Raw genomic sequence first — 15,338 nt, 5'->3', positions numbered from 1 at the left:
ATCCGTTCCGCTGGACAAGGGTAACGAAGGCTCTGGGAACGAGATGGGGCATCAAAACAACATGGCGGAACAACGTGGCTTGAAAAACTTGCAAAGTAGCAAGAATGCAGACCTAGTTCATGGATGATCTAAAGCGTATCGGAGCTATTAAGTGCAGAGAGTTTTTTGAATTTTTTTTGGAAACAAATCAGCTTTGCATATTTTCCAGCGAACTCACCCAACACTGGAGAAGTCGAAAGGAATGGGTGAAAGACGGGAAGCCTGACCTAGACTATTTGTCAAAGGAATTTGGTAACTATGAGTCTGTATTTAAAATAGTTCATGGCAGGTGTAGGTGCTTATGCACAATTCTGTTGACTGAATTTCGAGTTGTACATGCTTTGTTCAGGCAAGACTATGGTTTCGATCGTCATCAGTTGCCGGTATTTTCTGTGCATCTGTAGCTGCTAGCGCAACTCATACATATATGAGTATGTTCAATCGACATTCTGCGGGTTGGCACAAACTTCTTGTGGCGTGTACCTTCGAAAATGCCTGGTTTCCATAACCTCCGTGGCATTTGGAGAAAGTGATCGATTGACCAATCAAAAGACGGGAAATGTCTTATGTAATGCAGATTGGTATGACAACTAGTGGTGGGAATCGATTGAGATTTCACAATCAATCATCGGAAATAATCGGATTGCCTCAATCGATCGATCATGGATTATAATCGGAAAAATCTACCAATAAGCATTCCATGAGACTGACACGAAATCAACAAAACACGCGTGCCACAGACCTTTGTTGGCGTATTGCTTTCTGCAGAGCCTACAGATTACCTTCGTCATATCCAAGTTTTCCTTTGTTTTGGGCCCTTCTTCACTTCATAAAAACCAAAATATTCTCACACTTTTGACCTGGTGTTTCCAGGATTATGACAGATCTCCAACTCGGCCATTTCAGCCGCCATGTTGGACTCGTCAGCAATATGTAAATGAGGCAGGTCTGAAAGAAGACCCTGGGAATTAATTTGAGGCGAGTTTTCACTGCAATGTTGTTTCTTAATACCTTTCATTTGCTGGTGATAGTAGTGATACTACAAACGTGAAACGGTGAGCTTGTAATTTATGTTTTGTTCAGTTGTTTACAAAATGCAAAGCAGCTTAGCATGCCAAATCTTTCAAATAAGCGTGGTGTATTTGAAGTGACAACAACACAGTGCGCAGGGTATGCACAGGCTAACACATTCAATCTTAGACTATATCTGCTGTTATGACTTAGAAGTTAGGAGTCCATGAAAAAAGACAACTCACACGAATATATTAAACATACATTTTTATTGATTTTGATACTTTTATTTGTCCCCAATAAATTTTTAATTTTTCCACGACAATCGATTATGAAAAAAGCATAATCGATTGTTGTGTCGTTTGAACTTTTCGATCAACTTTCGATTATAATCGATCATCGGCCCACCACTAATGACAACCAATTGCCCTATGTTCCAAACATTCCAGGAACACCACCCTGAGTGAGAAACACGATATTAGTGACGCTGCTACACAGACATCTCTCTTCCTGATTTTTTTTTTTTAGGGAAGGAGGTGGTTGTACATGGGTTACTGAGAAAATAAAGCATTAAAAAAATTCAGGCTTGCAAGGTCTTTTTCTAGGCTCTATTTTCAGAGCTGCTTAAGTTGTGTACATAACTGTGATGATCACCCTCATCTTTACATCTTTTTCCATAGTTCAAATTTATTATAATAATAATAATAATAATAATTTATTTCTAGCGCATTACATTAAAAAATCTCAATGCTCTTACAGAATAAAAATGAAAAAAACGATAACGAAACCAATATAAGGAAAATATATTAAATTACAATGGATGATAAAATACTAAAATTCTTTCACTATCTTTCATATATTCACCTGGAATGGAACTCTCTTGAGAGATTTAACAAGGGGAAATTGGAGTTGATCCGTCTATATTCAATGTGTGTTCCAAACAGGTCATGCTATAGCACCTGTTGCTAACTGCTGTCAAACAAAATATGGCAGCCAAGTCAAGGAAGACATGTCAGTCAAACAGTTTTGTGACTATTGGAGGAACAGGTCTCAAGGTATTATTGTCACCTGCTGCATACTGCTCTCCTTGTTAGCTTTTCCATAAGTTAATGTGTACCTCAAAAAATGCAGACAGGCACCATGGTTTGAAAATGCCATTTGATTAGTGTTCACTAGGATTACATGATCAACATGTTTTTGGAACAGTTATAAATACAACATGATGCACATTGGCTAGATGTCAATTGCTTTGAGTGAAGAGTCACTCAAAATGTATAAGAAATTTGTGACTGTATGGCTTACATAATCTGATCATGTGATCATAAACAATGATAGTTTATGCAAAGCAGATGGTGGGCATGATTAGAAGGACAGAAAAGCCCAGTGTTTTGGTCTTTCTTGTGTTCAGATATCCTCAGATGATATGGTATCAAATGTGAATATTTTAGAACTATTCATTATGTGTTCATCTGTTTATTTTTAATGATAACATTATTATATCCTGATGTAAGCTTCTGAAAAAAATGTGAAAAATAATGTCTTGGTCCTACTGAGGGGGCTGTCAAGATAAACTTATGAGCATGGTGTACTGACACAAAGACATAAACAAAACACATTGTAACAGTAATAGAATTGTTTAGTTCTCAACCATGACTCTATTTCAAACTGAAGAAGCCTTACACTCATTCAGATAGTCAAATGACAAAGTTATTTTTTCATGCACAGTTTTGGATACAACAAACATTTCAACAGTCAGTGACTTTTAACTGGAAACTGAAACTTTTTTAAAAATCTCATCAATAGGTATCAATGATACTCAGACACTTTACCTAAAGGACTGGCATTTTTGTAAGTAAGTCTGCTATTTTAGATGTAAAATATTTTTCTTTGTCATGATTATATTTGATTACACAATCTCAATGGTGCATGGGACAAGAAGGCAGTGATGTGGTAGGCATTGCAAGTGCTCTGTATTAACTCTAATGTGGCTGCTATGTGAGATTCACCTTCAACTATTTCATGTCAGGTGACACATGTCTATGTCTGGTGGCAAATTTGCAGAATAGTGAAGAAGCCAGCATCTTGTCCCCTTATGCCTCTTGAAGGACTTAAAATTATTACCTCTCCATGTTCTTATTGGACAAAGAAGGGCCATGCTTTTACTCAGCCTCCGTTTTTTTACAACAAGAAAGTGTTCTTTATTCTCTTCCGTTTTCCCTGTTTGAACACCTAGGGTGCAGCGACAGAGAGGACTTGCACCATATGTCCCTTTAAGAAGGTTCGTGGAATCTTCTGAGTTTTTGCAGGGGGTGATCATTGATTTCATGACTAATCTAGAATGGTTGAACCTTCTAGGAGCCAAGGCAACATGGCTCTTGCGATCATTATGATATGAAAACTTCACCACCATCAAAAGGTCAGAAAGTTGCATGTCCAGGGTGAATATTAAGTGTGTCACTAGTCTATGCCTATGATTAAAGGTCATTACCTGTCTCATGTGTGAAATAGAAACCCAAGAGTAACTGTCAACTTTGCATTCTTACTATTAGCTCATTTCATTCCTCAGAGCATTTCCAGCCTACAATGCCTATGAAACACCAGTCTATTTTAAATCTGATTTTTTGAATGAGTTTTGGGACCAGCGTAGTGACGTAGCTGATGATTACCGGTTTGTCTACATGGGTCCTAAAGGCAGTTGGTAAGGTCAGAAGTTTATAAACATTTCTTCTCCACTATCATTTGCACTTACATGTAGTGGTGTGTACATTTCATTCCTGGCATTCTTGAAAGTCTGGCAATGCAATGACTTCAATCAAGTACAGCATCAAGACATGATTTTGAAACAAAAAATCTGAGTTTGTTTCTGATCTGAACAGTCATGTTGGGACAACGCTTCAACAGACACTTGCATGGCACACGAGCAACAAATTAGCAAACCATGCATGAAAAACAAGATATTGTAGGCTTGAATTTTTTAACTGAGGTGGACCCCATCCTCATTGAATGACCTGCATAATTTTGGTTGAACCTAGTTTATAGAAAACAGTTTTTTCATAATCCAGTTAAAAAACTGAAAAGTTATTAAATTATCAATTTTAAGTTTTGTTGTTGTTTTAATTTGTTCTTTTTTTCTCTAGGACCCCCTTTCATGCAGATGTGTTCAGGTATACTACTAAATGGTTTGTTAAGAACTTCCTTGAACTGCACTTATGAGAACGCTGTTGTTCATTCATTGCTTTTGCCAGTATATAGAGGATATGAGAGTGACTGAGTAAAATATTGTTTTTACATTGAAAGTCAGAAAACTGTGAACACCTAAAATATGTCTGGAATGTTTACTGTGTTTTAAACAATCACAAGCGAGATTTTCAGTCACAGAAACCACAGAAAACCGATGTATTCCATCAGTCACAAAACCAAGATACACCCTCTGTCTTTATATATTACTGAAAGTCTAAATAATCGCTATTCTTTTGTATCGAGAACCATAGCCAGGACTTAGTTTTAGGGATTTTGGAAAACAACAATCCCGCCGGCGTAAGGTTACTCAAGTGATGTAACGGTTAATTTGATGTGGCTATGAATAGGGATGGTTAAAACTTCAAAATTTTGGTGGTTTCACTAACCTTAGAATTGTCTTTGGTTAACTCAATTTATTTTAGCAAGTAAGTATTACAATCCTTCTAAAGACCCTGGAAAGATTGGGCAATGGCAGTGATAAATCCAAATGTTTGCTAATTTTGGAAATACCTCAATTTTCTGCTGTTCCTTCCCAAATTACAAAAATATAATGAAAGACTTCCATTCTCATCACTATTACTTGTCGTTTTTTGTCATTAACAAAATAACAAAGTGAAATAATGAGAGCACTGATTTGGATTGTTTGCGCTTGAGTGATTCAAGGGCCGCCAGTCATGTCAGCCCGGCACATTGCATTGGTTTGTGACCAATGGATTTCACTTGTGATTGGCCACAATAAACATTCTCAACATATTTTTAGAGTTCCGATTTTCCAAGTTTCACTGTGACACAAACTTTTATAATATAGACGAACTGAATGTTTGCACAAACAACTGTGAAAAATCTAAGTGATTCTTAACCAGTGCAAAATTGCAAATTTCCATATACACTTGTGAGGGAGAATTAATATTTTCAAACAGTTACAATGAAGGAGCCGAAAATTGAAAATTTCAAGTGACCCTCCTTTCAGTAGGTCACAGACAAGGTTTTGTATGAATTTTATCAGTAGTTTATTTTCCATTACAATATAGACCCTGCGTGTGCTCTGTTTGGTCAAAAACCCATGTTTAATCAGAGTGTAAAACATAGAAAAAGCAGGTTTTATTGCTTTTTGCCACATTACCTCTATATCATAAAGCAAGTGAAGAGCAAATGAAGAAGCCTAAGCTGTGTATTACACTGTGATAAAACACTCCGGACATTTGAGAACACTTGAGTTCTCAAATGCCTGTCATGTGTTATTACAGTGAAACACACAGCTTAGGCTTCTTTATTTGTTAAGTAAAACACTCATATCTATATAACAAAAATGTGTACATGTATATGACACTCACGTTAGTGTCACAAAGCCTAGTATAATACGCGCTCATATAAATCATTACATTCAAAGAAAGGAGTTTCATGGTAAGATAATGGTTTGACACTGACTATTTTTTGATGTTTTGTTCAAGACATTTTGGCTGTTGCTTGAGCCTTCATCAACTGATGAGGGCTCAAGCAACAGCCAGTGTCAAACCATTGTGTCACAATGTTAGCTCCTGACTACCACCTCTCTCTTTTTAAATGCAAAGAGGAATTTCTTATTAAAGCATTTTTTTTGAAGGTCTTATAGTTGGTCTGCAAACATTTGTGGATGCAAGAAGTGGCTGATTTATCCACCAGGTCAAGAAAAATATTTGACTGACAGGCTAGGCAACCTTGTATATGACATCACGTCAGATGACATGAATGACAGACATCAATTCCCAGACTTTGAAAAAGCCTCAAAGCCAATCACAGTCATACAGAGAGAGGGAGAGGTCATTTTTGTCCCGAGGTATCGTAGCGCTTAAGACTATTGAATTTTAAGATACTGCTCAAAGTATATGTTCCAATTTTTTCAGAAAATAAAAATTTCCTGTATAGTCTTCTCTCTATTCTTTGTTACCAAAACATAACCTAAGATCATATACCACAATGCAAACTGATTAAAGAATAGTTCAAATGGGTTCACCATTCTGTGAATTTACATTGCAAATAAATAAAAAAATTATTAGTTGCAATGGTCATCACGTTGAGACTGCTACCTTGGCATGGTAGGTTGGCATTGGACTGTGCCTGCAGAGTACTATACTCCTGGCAGCCCTCTTATCCGCACCACTGAGAAAACAGATTCTGTGCTCCCAGTTTTTGCACCTTCTCGATCTTTGCTCCAAAGATAATGACTTTGTTCAGGAATGCCAAGATATGACCCTTCTCTGAAAGCCATGGTTTTCCCTCTGATTTACTTCTCAACGATCGGTTAAGGGTAGCCTCCATTATCTGCGAAGAAGCACTTGAGAAATGTATCCATATCCATAACAACGAAGAAAGGATTCATCTGGTGCTGATGTACCACCCTTTGAGTTTACATATTATTATTATGAGTGAAACTACGACTGCAGCAATATTTCGAGCTCTACCGGTAAAGACAACTTCAATCTACTAACTACTAAGGGTCCTCAAAGCTTAAAACAGAGGATAAACAGAGAAGACACCATCCAAAATCCACCTGGGGGAGGACTGTAGAGGCAGAACTTCAGGCTTTAAACCTTAACCTTAACTGTATGGCTTGCAAAGGATGGACATGATCAAAACTGGGTGATGCCCTATGTTCTAACTGGCGTCTATTAAAAAGGAACTGATAATTATAGCTTGAACCTTCTTCATAAGCATAAACTTTTTCAACAAAAACAACAAAAATTATATGTTTGAGTGAGTTGATATAAACGTTTTTTAATTTCAGTGGTTGGCACCATCAAGTTATAAACTTGGTAAGTTTGATGAAGTTTGCATTGGAAAGATTGGAAAGTTGATTAAGGTTACCGTGTACCTTCATGGGTGTCTTAATTCAGTCCAATGGATTTAGCACCTCATGATTAAAATTTTCCGCAAATTCTAAACTGGAAGTTATAAATCATCTGTTTTAAGTTCCAACTCAACATGATTTTTATCCTTTGGGAATTGTATTTTTTCCTCAAGGTGAGGAACCCAAACGGTTAAAAAGCATTTTGGGGTTTCCCTTTGTTTAATTGCATTCAAAAGTTACAGATATTTTCACAGTTGCTGTAAAAAGTTACAGAGTGAATGCACAGAAATTACTCTTAACAAAATATATTGTTAAATTGTCAAATTTCCCAACACAGTATAGTGCACAATAGGTTAATCTTTCAACTGACCAAATTCGACTGAAATCTGACAAATCTCCTTTGAGTTGTAACTCCTCAAATGTCTCCATCCAGCAAAAGTAATAATAAAGTAATAATATAGTAATAGCAAGTAATAATAAAGTAATAGCAAAGTTTTGAGAAAATATCAATAATTATCTGTTAACGAGTAAGAAACTTTTACCTCTTGAATTTTCTCCTTCTTTGTCTGAAAGCTCATAGCTTAAAGCTTACTTTTATGTGAAAAACAAAACTTGAAAATGTTTCACCATGAAGATACATGGTAACCTTGAGTCAAAGACTTTCTTTTATCAAAGGTTTGGCTTAGGTACCATTTATAATAAGAAAATCTTTCATAGGTAAATTGGTGAGTAAACGTGAATTTGTGACCTACAAATGACCTCCATATTGACAGAATAAATAAAACACTTTTATGTTCTATTTCAAGGAGGACACCATTTCTATCAACCATAACTGGACCAATGCTTGTGGGATTTATAAAATGTGGGAACACTTGCAGAGTGAACTTAGCAAGGTAAGCTGGATGATTTCAGATAAGAGAGCTATATTAATTACTTATTAACCGAGAATGAGGTATTTATGTGGAAATCTCAAACCAATACAGTCTTTTTTATATGGCTTTATTATATGGCCTATGAAAAGCCTCTTGGCTGTTTCCTTCATCCTTCCACCAAGTCGGTTATAGTTCAACACTGTGAATTGGCTGTTCTCCTGAAATTGTAGCTCGTCAGAGTAGTAGAACTCACTCTCAGAGTGTTCCTTGTCACTCATTGTTTTCAGCCGCTACAATTTTCAGAAAAAAAACCAATGGTTTTTGTGGTCTTATGCATATAAATATATGCATACAGACCACAAAGTCAGAGGCAGATCCTGAGGTGATGTCACTTTGAGGACTAGATGACAGGTGACAGACCTCGGGGAGAATTGATTGTCTGACAGGTAGACTGAGTACTAGTAATTGTTTTCGAGTTGTTTCGTCGGCCATTGCCTCTGGCGTATCATCATTGTGTAATTGCAGCCATTTTACCTTTTGCGAAAAAATTTTGAAGAGCTTTCCATCACAAATTAGTAGTATTTGTTCGAGGTAAGTTATCTTGTATTTCTTAATCACTCTGTCGTGCTGTTTATGATTCATTTTCTTCCTTAAATTTCCCACTTAAAATTGGTAACGACTTGCCTTCTTCTACTTGTAGCAATTCAACTCCCAGATACTGACACTTAAAAACAACACTCCAACCGAATGGAATAAAACTAGGCATGACACCACAAGTACGCATTGCGGACCTATTTTCCCGAGTTTTGTTATATCTGCTAAAAAGACAACTACCTATCAACTGTCATTAAAATTTTAATTTTAAGTTTTGTGTTATTCATAAAATTTATTGTATATTGTTGTAGGTGCACCGGAGTATAGAGGATTGTAGGGACATGGAAAACTGGCATGAACACTGTCAGGTAGATCAAGATCATATTTATCCTAACAGGATCAATAGATTGTCAAGCAGGAAAGTTTAGAGAATAAAGAAAATCATCGAGAATCAATTAAAGGAAGTTGTCTATTTATAATAGTAACAGCTGTCCAAAGCCTGCATGCAGTATGCTTGGTTCATCATCTTTAATTTTCATGAACTGTCCTGTTGACTTTCTTCTAAAGAGCGTATGCACTCACGTGTCCAGCAGCCATGCAAATTTATTGGAACAAAAGAAATTGTTTACATGAGAAAAGAGTCGAACACCCACAGGATTGGTTTGGTACACCAACATGCTTTGGAACAACAATATGGCTGCCATGACGTCATGTGCATACGTTCTATTAAGTGGTAATTTTGTGTTTGTTTTTTGTGTCAGGTTGTTTTAAGAGCAAGTTGTGGATTGAATTATGAAGAATTCGTGGAGTTTCTTGACGTTATCGCAAGCCCAAGGATACGAACAATCACAGGGAAAGTTGTGGATGAAGGTAATCAAGACAAACATCTTGACAGTAAAAAATCTCACTCAAAAACAGAGTCTAAAAGCTCAGTGTTTCAAGATTGGAGCGCTTCGATGAAAACTCTGGAAGAACAAGAACAGCAGTTATTGATTGACTATTGCAGATACGATCTTGTAAAAGTAAAAGAATGCCTCATGAGTTTAAAAGACGAAACCTCGTTCATCAAGTTACAAAATAAACATCTTCAAATCGTAGTTGACGAACTACTGCGGGAAATCCATGCTGCTCTAGATAGAAAACCTTAAAAGTTTATCCAAGTCCAAGTCACAAACGACGAAACTAACGTTTGCTTTTGTATTAAATAACGAGAAGACAGAAATTCGAGTAATAAAAAAAGATGAAGAAAAAAAGACTGTGATGTGATCATGTAGAAAAGTGACAATTCAGTTCTGACCAATCACTTGACGACTTTAACAGAAGTCTTACAACCAGCCGTATCAACCAGTTTCACCAATCCAAACTTTATAACACCATTTACTGAGAATAAGTGAGGACAATCATTTTTCATATGACTTCCTCTCAGGTTTTAAAAACATCAGTCACCAACAACAGTTCACTAACACAGATGATCGTACTGTGCAAGCTAAGAATAATAGTTGGATCAATTTTCCATGTAATCAAATCTGTAACAAAATTCTCGATCGTGATTGGTTCTCCGCGCGCCTATTTGTCACGTAATCGGCGCGATCACGGTGTCCAATTACAGGTATCCAATTTGAACTTTTTGTAATTGGATACCTGTAATTGGATACCCACGTGATTCGCACGTCAATTACGCGCGCTTTAATGGCTTCCTTCGCAATGTCTCCTACAGTTTTCAAAACTTACGAAAAGCGCTACAGACGTTTTCGTTCAAAACAAGTTTCTGAAAGATATTTTTAATTCCGAAATTTATTATAGATACGATTAATTAGTGATTGGACCTCGTGTCGTACAATTCAGGGAGTAATCGCGCTCGTAATTTCAGATTTTGAAATTACTCGCGCGATTACTCCCTGAATTGCACTCCACTCGGTCCAATTACTATTACTTACTAGTCGGGCGGTCTTTACTTAAGTAATGGAAACCATAAACGAAGTCTGACCAAGGGCATAGACAATCCAGTGAACCAATAAAACATGAAATGATTAAGTGTTGGCTTCGTGAAACAGTTGAAAAAGTGTCCGAGGTATATGGGTGGGAAGGGGCCAGTGAACGATCCTCTGTAAATTAGCATGCATTCTGATTTCTTTGGTGTGGTGTCAGCTTGTTCTTCACACACCAAACGTACAACTCTGTTAGGGATTGATTTGACGCAGCTGACACTTCGACTATGGTCTTCCCGATACAGTATATGGTGGTGTCATCTGCGTACATGTCGGCGGACCCAGACTGGACGGCCTCTACGAGATCGCTTGTGTAAAAAGTAAAAAGTGTGGGCCCCAGGACACTCCCTTGGGGGCGCCAGAAGACACTGAGCCGAGGCTAGATCTTTGCCCGTTTAGAACCGTGTACTGTTGTCTAGATGTAAGGTAACTCGTCAACCAGTTTAATAGAGGGCCGCGTATGCTAAATTGACTTTGAAGCTTGTTTAGCAGGATGTCATGATTTACACGATTGAAGGCTTTCTTGAAGTCAATGAAGGCCACACCCACAACATAACCAGTTTCTATTGCTTGTCGTCAGGTTTCTGTTAAAGTTCGGTGGAGTACCCCTTGCGATATACCCATTGAGTATGGCCGCACCCCGTAAATAGGGTAGGGAAAATAGCAGATCGTGGTCTTAATAAGATAAGGATTTTGGGAAGCGGGCAACACATCCCCACGCAATTTTTCTGGGAGTACTCCCCCCCCCCCCCCCCCCCCCCCGAGCTTCGTTCAGCGCCACCAAGAGTTCTTGACCATAAAACTGTGCTCCGGTTGACCATCTAATGTAACAAGGTGACCGTTTAACAGAGGTGAATTACCATAAATCACTCAATTGGGAAGTCCAACGGTGACCGCGTCCGCGCAATAGAGGTGAACGCTTAATGGAGGTCAAATATACAGTAAATATGTGAGGCGAATTTCGGGAATTTGAATGGTGACCTCTTAATGGAGGGTGACCGCTTAACAGAGGGCCGCTTTTAAAATACGAGCACCAAAGGGGCAGATCGGAGTGTCTTTAGTATGGAGGTGGTCGTATTGTAGAGGAAGAGATTATGTAAATCCATCAATGGGACTAAGCTATCTGTCTTTAATATAGGTGTCCGTATTGACCCTATGGAGAGGTGTGACTGTACCTAGTTTCCAGTGTCTGGTCGCGTACGGCGTCTCCTATGTTACTGGCACTCGTGTGTAACACCACTAATCTCACAAAACATAACTCATTGTGAAAGTGAAGAATGGTTATCGCAGTAAATTTTCCAATTTAAGCAATTGGAAAGAAGAAGCCTGAAAAAAATCAGGGCTTCAACGGGATTCGAACCTGTGACCTCCGCGATACCGGTGCGATGCTCTACCAACTGAGCTATGAAGCCACACATTGGGAGCGAGGTCAAATTGAGTTCTTATCTTCCCGTGAGGAGTGAAATGATGTGGAGTATGTATGAAATAATTCATATTTGAACTGTGGCTGTAGATGAAAGTGAAGAATTATCATCGCAGTAAATTTTCCAATTTAAGCAATTTATTGAATGATTATCGCACTTAATTTTCCAATTTAATTTAAGCAATTTATTGCTTAAATTGGAAGATTTACTACGATGATCATTCTTCACTTTCATCTACAGCCGCAGTTCAAATATGAATCAGGGTTCGTACCCTTTTTCAGAAACAAATTTCCAGGACTTCTCCAGGACTCTGACTGATTTTTCCAGGACGCTAAAATTCATATTAACCCTTTCACTCCCAAGATCTCAATGTTAATTCTCCTTACTGTCTGCCACACATTTCATATTTTTTACTTGAGTTTAACAGATTTCCAGAACTTTCCAGGACCAGGAGCCCTTTTCCAGGACTTTCCAGTCCTGGAAAATGCCACAGACAAATTCCAGGACTTTCTAGGTTTTCCAGGACCCGTACGAACTCTGATGAATTATTTCATATATACTCCACATCATTTCACTCCTCACGGGAAGATAAGAACTCAATTAATTGACCTCGCTCCCAATGTGTGGCATCGCACCGGTATCGCGGAGGTCACAGGTTCGAGTCCCGTTGAAGCCCTGATTTTTTCAGGCTTCTTCTTTCCGATTGGAAAATTTACTGCGATGATCATTCTTCACTTTCATCTACAACCGCAGTTCAAATATGAATTATTTCATATATACTTCACATCATAACTCATCGTCTTTCCGTTAATGGAACAAACAATGCAGGGCAGATTCTTTCAAGACAAGGAAAATACAAGAGTAAAACAAACGAGCTTGAACGAATTGAATGTCGGTATAATGTTGCGTTATTGTCGAACATCCTCCAAACAAGTGATAATTACGAACACTGATATACAAACTGGACTTTTACTACTTCCATCAGTATTAAAGGGTCTTAAAGATATGTGAACTTCACAGTTCATCGAAACACAACGCCCTGGGCTATAAAAGCAATCTCTTAATCTATGAAAATGTACAGCAGTCAGTTACAGTTTAAATTTCGTCGAAGGAACAAAAGAAAAAGCATTTTCTGCTGGGGTTTGTAATAGCTTTACATTAACAAGACACTGGCGATGTAAATGAACTAGATCAGTCACGCAAAAAGTGATACACAAACAGTCACTGAAAAAATAAGTTAAGTACATGTAACACTGATAAGTGCAGGTGTCAAGCAAAACAGAACCTATAAGGACGAGACTAAAGCTATTAACTAGCAGAATTGACGGAGCCTAGAACAAACTCTGGCGAAATATATTCTACTCACCCTAATGCTGGTCTTTAAAATCTTGCAAAAATTCGACCCGTCATTGTTTTCACGCAATTGTAATTTCTCTTTATCTGGCATCACATGTATTTATAGAAACAAAACGGTTAACGCCATTTATAGTTTTGAGTATCGCAGACATTTTTCTCGCTCTGAGCTCGGAGCTTTACCGGTGCACCAGTCACACAAACCGAGACACACGAAACAGTAAATAAACTGGAAAAAAAATGGCTGTAGAAATATGCCATTACTGTTTCGAACCAATATTTTGGTGCAACTAAACAGCAACGAAACAAAAATGAATTATTTCGAATTTTAAATTACAAAGCTGTTACTGCATCTTTCTTGAACCTATAAATAGCAATTCGCCTAAATTGACTGTAAACAATTTTGCTTGAACCTTAAGTGCCGTTCAAGGGACCACTTAAATAATTTAACGTATTCTACTATCTATCTGTACACTTTTTACACCAGAAAATTAGATTTCGTATGCCAAAATAGACGTTTTATCTTTACATGATTAAGATGGGTTCCTGTTGAGCGTCTGTGGTAAGGAGAGCTCTTGACAGAGGAGGAACACAGTTACTTGGAATAAGACACCCTACGAGAAAAAACAATAATAGGAAATCAACACCGTCAGCAAGTGCGTGTACTGAAACAAATATCCTGGTAAAATCACTGGTCAGAGATAGTCGCCAATCTACCATGTCGATAGATTTCATGCATATAGTATAAAGCATCAACAGACATGATGGATATTCTTACAGTCTCTCGATTCTCTCGTGGACATTCCTCCTGATGGTCGACGTCCTGTAGTCCCCTGCTGTATATAGTTTTATACATGTAGCTTTCATCTATACTCAACATTGCCATTTACAGCGAGACAAAAACTTTCTCTTAGCGAGGAAGCAGTTATGAATTTCTGGAATATGTTTTACAATACTCACCAACAATTCTGGATCCATCGCTCTTTCTACAACGTACAATTTGCACTTTGGAATTAGCTCCAGGCTGACCCGCTAAAACACTTTCCACCTTGCTCCATACGCTGAGAACTGATCCGCTGAGTATGTGAAATGTACGCTGTCGCCTCCCAACCTCGCAGCTTAGACCCAGTGCCGTCCGCTTACAGTTACCCTTCCTAACAAGAGAGACACTCAACATTCAGTCTTGTCACTTTGCGTCTAATCAAAAAAGCCTCCCAGCACAGACACTCTGCCTTTGGCTTACAGCTTTCATTCCCAGGAAAAAAACCAGACACTCAAAGTTAAGATTACGTACTGTCCCAAACCACAGCTGCTACGGAGTACTAAAGCATCTTGGTGGTGGGGGGGGGGGGGGGGGGGGTATTGGAGCGAATATTCACTCTTTATTTGGAACGAGTTGAAGTGCGATCACAAGTATGGTGGCATGTGATCATACACAGTTGTAATAGACTAGTCGGTACACTTACCAGTAGGCATGGCTACACTGCCTGGCAGCTGAATCATACTGATCTATCCAACTGCATCGTGCCTCGGCGTCTGACACCTTTACCAAACAAACAGGACACATTAATATTTTCTTCTTCCTATATAAGCCACCTGACTAATTCTCCTAACAGAATTTCATAATCAGTTGTTACAAATATTAACTCACAAACGAAAACATTGAACTTTCTTCAACTGAAGCGACTGTAGACCACATTTCTTGAGATGATATGATCGATTTTCTGAACTTTACTTCTTACAATAGTGCTTCATGTGCAGCCATTTTCATAGTTTGTCGCGTGCGTGGTTTCTCTTTTAAGGTGGTTCGAAACAGTTTCCAACAGTTAGATTTTGATGGGTCGTTATAACCACTCTTGAACACTTGATGCTACAATCATGGTATCAAAAAAAACGGCCCAATCATTGATGAACACGTTGTTATCATTTTCGTGACACAATAGGTTACCATAGCAACAGTATGACCTGCTAAAAACACCCTTAATTACAG

At 38.1% G+C, this 15,338-nt stretch overlaps 2 protein-coding genes across 4 annotated transcripts in view; one reads left to right on the top strand and one right to left on the bottom strand.

The window, feature by feature from the left end:
- The first annotated feature begins 15 nt into the window (after window positions 1–15).
- On the top strand, window positions 16–9,836 carry LOC110058238 (2-oxoglutarate and iron-dependent oxygenase JMJD4-like). Of its 3 annotated transcripts, XM_020764853.2 has the most exons (11): window positions 16–291; window positions 1,995–2,105; window positions 2,854–2,902; window positions 3,284–3,328; window positions 3,617–3,748; window positions 4,188–4,214; window positions 5,894–6,106; window positions 7,055–7,082; window positions 7,924–8,010; window positions 8,895–8,951; window positions 9,345–9,836. In XM_020764853.2, exons 1-11 carry the CDS (start codon window positions 120–122, stop codon window positions 9,729–9,731), a joined length of 1,308 nt encoding a protein of 435 aa, XP_020620512.1. In that variant the 5' UTR covers window positions 16–119; the 3' UTR covers window positions 9,732–9,836. The 3 variants fall into 3 exon arrangements, with proteins under 3 accessions (XP_020620512.1, XP_020620520.1, XP_089135391.1); XM_020764861.2 differs by lacking the exon at window positions 3,284–3,328 and having other exon boundaries at window positions 17–291; XM_089279265.1 differs by lacking the exons at window positions 1,995–2,105; window positions 3,284–3,328 and having other exon boundaries at window positions 17–291.
- Window positions 9,837–12,871: 3,035 nt separating this feature from the next.
- Window positions 12,872–15,338, bottom strand: part of LOC110058235 (protein strawberry notch homolog 1-like) — a 41,419-nt gene continuing 38,952 nt past the window's right edge. Inside the window, exons 34-36 of the mRNA XM_020764838.2 lie at window positions 14,815–14,891; window positions 14,309–14,502; window positions 12,872–13,962 (exon numbers count right to left, since the gene is read on the bottom strand). Coding sequence (XP_020620497.1) covers window positions 13,874–13,962; window positions 14,309–14,502; window positions 14,815–14,891 — 360 coding nt within the window. The 3' untranslated portion in view covers window positions 12,872–13,873. The remainder of the gene's footprint in view (window positions 13,963–14,308; window positions 14,503–14,814; window positions 14,892–15,338) is intronic.

The sequence above is a fragment of the Orbicella faveolata genome, unplaced genomic scaffold (genome assembly GCF_042242905.1).
Source record: "Orbicella faveolata isolate gen_17 unplaced genomic scaffold, um_ofav_v1 contig_47, whole genome shotgun sequence".
Taxonomy (NCBI): Eukaryota; Metazoa; Cnidaria; class Anthozoa; order Scleractinia; family Merulinidae; genus Orbicella; species Orbicella faveolata.
This window is presented reverse-complemented; position numbering and strand designations above follow the sequence as displayed.